The sequence below is a fragment of the Miscanthus floridulus genome, chromosome 8 (genome assembly GCF_019320115.1).
Source record: "Miscanthus floridulus cultivar M001 chromosome 8, ASM1932011v1, whole genome shotgun sequence".
Lineage (NCBI taxonomy): Eukaryota > Viridiplantae > Streptophyta > Magnoliopsida > Poales > Poaceae > Miscanthus > Miscanthus floridulus.
Window position 1 is genome coordinate 32,725,613 of NC_089587.1, and position 6,185 is coordinate 32,731,797.

The window sequence follows — 6,185 nt, forward strand, 5'->3', positions numbered from 1 at the left end:
CCAGATCGACTAATTGTAATAGATGGCAACACTTGGGTAATTAGTAGTGATTAGGTAGGCTGAAAACATTAAGATTTCGTAATTTTGTCGTCATGGTAATGAAATTCAGGTTCGGCCATCATAGAGTCAAACTATAGCATTTTTTTTTTGAAAAAATACTGAAAACTAAGAACTTTTATGTGAAAAGAAGTTCAAAACTCGGGCGAAGTCCACGATCAGCTTATTAGATGTTGTCTCTCTCTCTCTCTTTACTGTAAGTTACTGTCAATGCCAAGGACTCAAAAAAAAAAACGTTAAGCCAAAGCTTCCAACCAGACTGAAGCAGAGCATCTGAACATCTACTACAGGGTTCTGAATGGCAGGGCAATTCTCCTTTGGCAAGGAAGGGCCGTGGCCTAGCCCTGTGGCAAGCTTCTCAGCCTTCATGCCAGAGGAGAACCGCACTGTGATTCTCGCCCTCTTCACACATGGACATGCTCGATCATGGCACCATCCTCTGCTCTGCTTGCCATTGTTCTTTCCTCTGTTTGCTTCTCTTCTTCTCTCTCCCTCACCTAGCTATCCATGTCCTTCCTCTGGTGCCTGCCAGCTATCTATATATGTACTCCCTGTCTCTAAATGTTGGTCATCACGATTTGCGTGCCGATAAATTTGACTCGATTTATAGAAAATACGTGCAACATTTCTATCTCCAAATAAATTTATTAAAAAACTAGATTCAAATATCTATCTAATGATACTAATTATGTATCATAAATATTAATATTTTTTAATATATATTTAGTCAAAGCTGTTTCACGGGAAGCGAAAATGACATACATTTAGGGACCGAGGGAGTACGCTGCAACCACCAGAGGGAAGATGTGAAGAAGAAATCTGGATATGCTCGGCATGTGCTACTCCCTCCGTCCCCAAATAAATCAATTCCTACAATCCGTGCTGGTCAAACTTTTATAGAAAAAAGTAACAACATCTATGTCATAAAATGAGTACCTTATGAAAATATATTTTATGGTAAATCTAATGATACTAATTTGATATCATGAATCTTAATGTTTTTTAAAGAAATTCGGTCAAAGTTTAATTTTTTTGACTTAAGACAACTTCAGAAACCATTCCAGGGAAGCTTCTCTCTTCTTTTTTCAGCTGGCTGCCTGGCTGGGCTGCGTTGCATGCATATGTGCCGGTCTTGCTGCCATGCATAGAAAGCAGCACATGCATGTTGCATGGCTCTCCTCCCTCCAATTCATCCTTCCCCTCTGTGTTTGGCCATGGACCATGGTGTCATCATCCAGAATAATCCATGGCACTTTTCCCTGTCCCACCTAGCTAAGCTTAGCCTTCTTGCTCTCGTTAATTAATTGTTTATTAGATCTTTGTCGAACGGCCGTCGCTGCTCAGATTAAAAGATAATATAGCAGCTGCAATTGCAGTTCAACAAAGTGTAGTACAATCTACAAATGATGCTGTGCCTTCATCGCCCAGCTAGGCTTGGGATACGATACGATAGCATATGAGCGGCGGATGCAGCGACCAGCGAGCAGACCAGAGCATTACAAGTTGTACTTGCAGTTGCAGGGATGGACGCCATGCACACACATGGAAATGGAATTAATCCTATCATGTGGACCATGCATGAATAATCGCATCTCGTCAAAGGAAAAAAGAAACATGATTGAGCCGTGTGCCTTTTTCGTGTGTGACAGTTGTGCGTTGCCGCTGGACATTCGCATGGATCTTCTCCAGTCTGTCGCTACGGAATCTGTCTCTCCATTTTGTGAGATTGTGCAATGCCGTCTAGCGAAGGGGCTGGCTAGCTGTTGGGGCTCCCAAGAGCCGCCTGCCCCTCTCATCCTGAATTCCTTGCTGATCGTTTGTTTAGATGCAGAGCAGTCGGTTTGTCTCATCGAGCAGATATATCATACAACTACAGTTCACACTCGGTTAAGCAACAACAGCCAAAGCCACATACCTTTGCGATCTTCTTCTTCTTCTTCTTTTTTGCCAGGCTCCTCGTCCTCGATCAGAAGAGGCGGCGGCCTTTCGTTGCTTAACAGGCATGCATGTGACCTATCTCCATCGGAAAGCGATGGATTCTGGCTTGCTTTTGTTGGCACGTAGGAGTATATATCTTTTTTTTTTAGATTTCTCCGGCTGACCGGCCTTGCTTTATCGGCGCGGGCGCGGCGAAAGGAGGACGGCGCATGTCCTGCCGGATATGCCCTTTCCGGCATGGTATAAGTATGCGACGCCGCCGTCCCTCTTCTCACCAACACCCCAAAAACGGCATGCCAACCTTCAGTATGTATCTATCCTTGAAGCATGTGTTTGTGGAAATGTGGAGGTCCATTGCTGGGCAACCCTCCGTTGGCAGGTGCGACGAAACGAACCCCTACCCTGCCAAAGGGGATTTGCCCGGCGATGCGCCTGCACACACTTCTTGTTGTTTCTACCTCCAGATCAAGGTAGAAGAAGACGGTGCTCCAGCCGGCCTTCTACATTCGGCCTGTCTTCGGTCCATCAGACAAGAGCCCAATATTCGGTCTGGGTTGAACAAAGCCCAAAACCCATCACATGGTCCCCAAAAAGCCGAAACAGGCCCATGAAAAGCCTATCCCAGCTCCCACCACAACCCCGGCTAGGGTTGCTCCCTTTTAACCTCGCGCCGCCACCCCTTTCATCTCTCGACGCCCATCTCCTCCACCATCCGCCGCCGCCGAAGGAGAAGGAGAAGAGGATCCGGCCGTCTCCTCGCCCCCATGGTACCGCCCCCATTCCATCCTCGTGCTCCCATTCCCATCTTCCTCTTCCTCGTCCTGCCTGTTACATGTGAAGCTAACTGGCGCGGCGTTCCGCAGGCGTCCGAGAAGAAGCAGTCCAACCCGATGCGGGAGATCAAGGTGCAGAAGCTCGTCCTCAACATCTCCGTCGGGGAGAGCGGCGACCGTCTCACCCGCGCCGCCAAGGTGCTCGAGCAGCTCAGCGGCCAGACCCCCGTCTTCTCCAAGGGTGAGTGTGTGCTGAGGTCTTGCGGCTCCGTTTCTTGCCTTTCGCTGACGGGGGTGCGTCCTTTTGCCTGCTGCTGCGTTGGTCTTGGTCTTGCAGCGAGGTACACGGTGCGGTCGTTCGGCATCCGGCGTAACGAGAAGATCGCCTGCTACGTCACCGTGAGGGGCGAGAAGGCCATGCAGCTGCTTGAGAGCGGCCTCAAGGTCAAGGAGTACGAGCTGCTCAGGAGGAACTTCAGCGAGACCGGGTGCTTCGGATTCGGCATCCAGGAGCACATCGACCTTGGTATCAAGTACGGCTCCGTCTTACTTTAGGAGAATCTTAGCTATGATTTAAGGCCACATGTTGTGCCAGTACATTCTTGTTTTTTCGATGTCAACTGGTTCCGAGCTTATGGGTTGCTGTTGTTGTTAGAAGCTTCAAAATTTCGGTCCTCTATTTCCATGTGGTCACTTAGGTAGTGTTTGGATCCTAGGACAAGGAGGGATGGGATGGGACAGCCCCGGGACGAGGGTTGTTTGGATCCGAGTCAAGCGGGGACGAGGGCGTCCCATGAGCGAATATTCGCTGAAGATCCGGGCGCGGTTTGCCCCTCAAAAAAGAGCGGACGGGGACGGTCGTCGTGGGACGAGTGCTGCATGGCCCGCACGCGTGTGTGAGAAGAACGAGATGAGGAGCGGGGGCTTGCCGCAGTTGAGGAAGAAGGAAGAAGCAGGGACTCACCGGAGTCGAGGAAGAAGCGTGGGCTCCGCCCCGACCCGATGACCTCCGCCCCCGGCCCCGGCGACCTCCGCCGTGCGTGCGGGCTCCGCCTCCGGCCCCGCCGCACCGGTGAGCCGCCGAGATGCGCCGCCGCCGCCGCCGCTGCGCGGGTGAGCTCCGGCCTCGCGGCCGCACGGGAGAGGATGGGAGGAAGAAGGACGGGCGCGCGGGAGCTCGAAGATGGAGGAACCCAGCGGGGCGAGCATGTTGCCTCGCGGGCCACCGCGCAGGTGAGAGCCGCCGCCTCGCGGGCCTCCTCGTGGGCGAGCGCAAGCACGCCGCCTCGCCAGCCACCGAGCGCCGGCGCCTCGTGGGCGTGGGGCGAGCTCGGAGGAAGGAGGCACCTCGTGGGCGCAGGGTGAGCTCGGAGGAAGGAGGCACGGGGCGAGCTCGGGGGAAGGAGGCGCGGGGCGAGCTCGCTGGGGAAGCCAGGCGCCGGCGGAGGAGACGAGGTGGGCAGTTGGGATCGAAGAGATAAGGAGAGGAAAGAGAAAAGAAGAAAAAAATAAAAAAAACTGACAATTGGGTCCCACCTGTCAGTCGCTAATCCCACTTTTATTGTCTTCGGTCCAAACAGAAAACGGGTTCGTCCCATCCCTCCTTAACCAAACAGAAAATGGAGCCGTCCCATCCCACGAATCAGAGTCAGGACTGTCCCACCCCACTTTGACTCTCAACCAAACGCTACCTTAGAGGCGAAACCAGTGTTTGCAGTGATAATCTGATGCTAGTAGAATCCTTGGATTTCTACTCCCGTTGTCCATTAGCTCCACCCCAGTAATTGTTTCTGAACATGACAGATGCTTTAGTTCACTATTAGCATGTTTTTAAAATTGACTAAAACTTTCGCCCTATTCTTTTAGGCTTGTTTGGCTTATAAGCCGTACTTTTTCTGCCAACGAACAATATTTTTCTCTCACACCAAATCTGCCAACGGTAATTTCAGTCATGGCTTATCAGCCAAACAAGCCCAAACGAACAGGGCGTTTGTTTTAGGTGTTTGTTGTTTAAGGCTGAGGTAATAGGCAACTTTATTAACAGAGCATCCAGAAATCACAACTCGTTCTGCAGTTATTGCATAGTTAATTGTCATACAAGTGGATAATATTTTCTTCAGTCAGTGCAATGCCAGTTCAGTGGAAGTTTACAGTTTAGTCTGTGTGCATTGTTGGTACAATGCAGTTCTTGAACTTTGTCATCTGCGCAGAGTCTATCTGGTTTTGCATATTTACATTTGGTGTTTGTTCCTACCGTTAAAACTGAAATGTGCTCCATATATATAATTTAATTGGCGGTTTATCTTGTTGTTTCAATTTTTGTCTGATGAGCCTTGTCACTATTATTTGAGGCATTGGTTCCTTACTCCTTATGCAGTAAAGAATGTACCAATAGCCATTTAATGACCTGAAATATTAGCTGGTGTCAGCTGTGCATTGCTAACATGAATCAAGCTATACTGCTACACCTTGTAAATTTTTAATAAGTCACACACCAATGCACAAATTGTAATTATGTCGGCAGAGGCGATAGTTTTCAATATGCTCTGTTTTTAGTTGATGTATTATCTCCAGAGCCACTGAGCGATATCTTATGTATTGTGCAGGTATGATCCATCAACAGGCATTTATGGAATGGACTTCTACGTCGTGCTCGAGCGTGCTGGCTACCGTGTTGCGCGCCGCAGGAGGTGCAAGTCCCGTGTCGGGATTCAGCACAGGGTGACCAAGGAGGACTCCATGAAGTGGTTCCAGGTCAAGTACGAAGGCGTCATCCTCAACAAGGCTCAGGCCAACACGTCTTAAAACCTCACCTGTGGGCGAGGTTTTTATTCAATTTGTATTCTCTGGCCAGATGTTTAGTCTACTAGCAGAACTAAAATCGATGTATGAATTATTTCTGTGCCCGTATCATACTCTGTGCTGTTGCTTGAAAACATGTTGGTCTGATCTCCTAGCGCAGCTTGTGATCTGGCTTTTCTTTGGTTACATGCTTTATCTAATTACCTGCGTTTAAGTTTTTTTTTTGTTTACAAATTACTGTCACCCCTTTCTGGAAAATTGAAGCTGACTGAGGAAAGGTTTCTAATGTTTGTATTTGGGTATCGGCACAGTACGGACATTTGTGTAGTGATTGTGGTCTCTACAGATTTTCTTCAAAAGGGTGGTAAAATTCCATAGGTGAATACAGAGTTCCTGTCATCAAGCCATCAGGGAGTAAGAAACTAGAGTACGAAGCAAGGACTTTGTTTTCTTAAAAATTATACACTGGTATTCTTTCAACCTAGGGCTAGGGGAGACATTCCTGAAAACAACAGACAGTAAATCCGTAATGCGTTTGGCTCCTGCTGTGTGTCTATGTTCTCGTGTATATGACATGCCAGTGTCCGATCGGCACGGCTAGCGTCTCGGACGTCC

General features: G+C 49.0%; 1 protein-coding gene across 1 annotated transcript; it reads left to right on the forward strand.

Moving 5' to 3' along the window:
• The first annotated feature begins 2,613 nt into the window (after positions 1–2,613).
• LOC136471515 (large ribosomal subunit protein uL5-like) lies at positions 2,614–5,770 on the forward strand. The gene is made up of 4 exons (XM_066469244.1): positions 2,614–2,762; positions 2,859–3,009; positions 3,106–3,301; positions 5,375–5,770. The coding sequence occupies exons 1-4, from the start codon at positions 2,760–2,762 to the stop codon at positions 5,571–5,573; spliced, it is 549 nt and encodes a 182-aa protein (XP_066325341.1). The 5' UTR covers positions 2,614–2,759; the 3' UTR covers positions 5,574–5,770.
• The last annotated feature ends 415 nt before the right edge of the window (positions 5,771–6,185 follow it).

Excerpts from the sequence above, each read along its gene's own strand:
- LOC136471515 (XM_066469244.1), top strand. Across the intron at positions 3,010-3,105 it reads GACCCCCGTCTTCTCCAAGG|CGAGGTACACGGTGCGGTCG; the intron begins GTGAGTGTGTGC and ends TTGGTCTTGCAG. Across the intron at positions 3,302-5,374 it reads CACATCGACCTTGGTATCAA|GTATGATCCATCAACAGGCA; the intron begins GTACGGCTCCGT and ends TGTATTGTGCAG.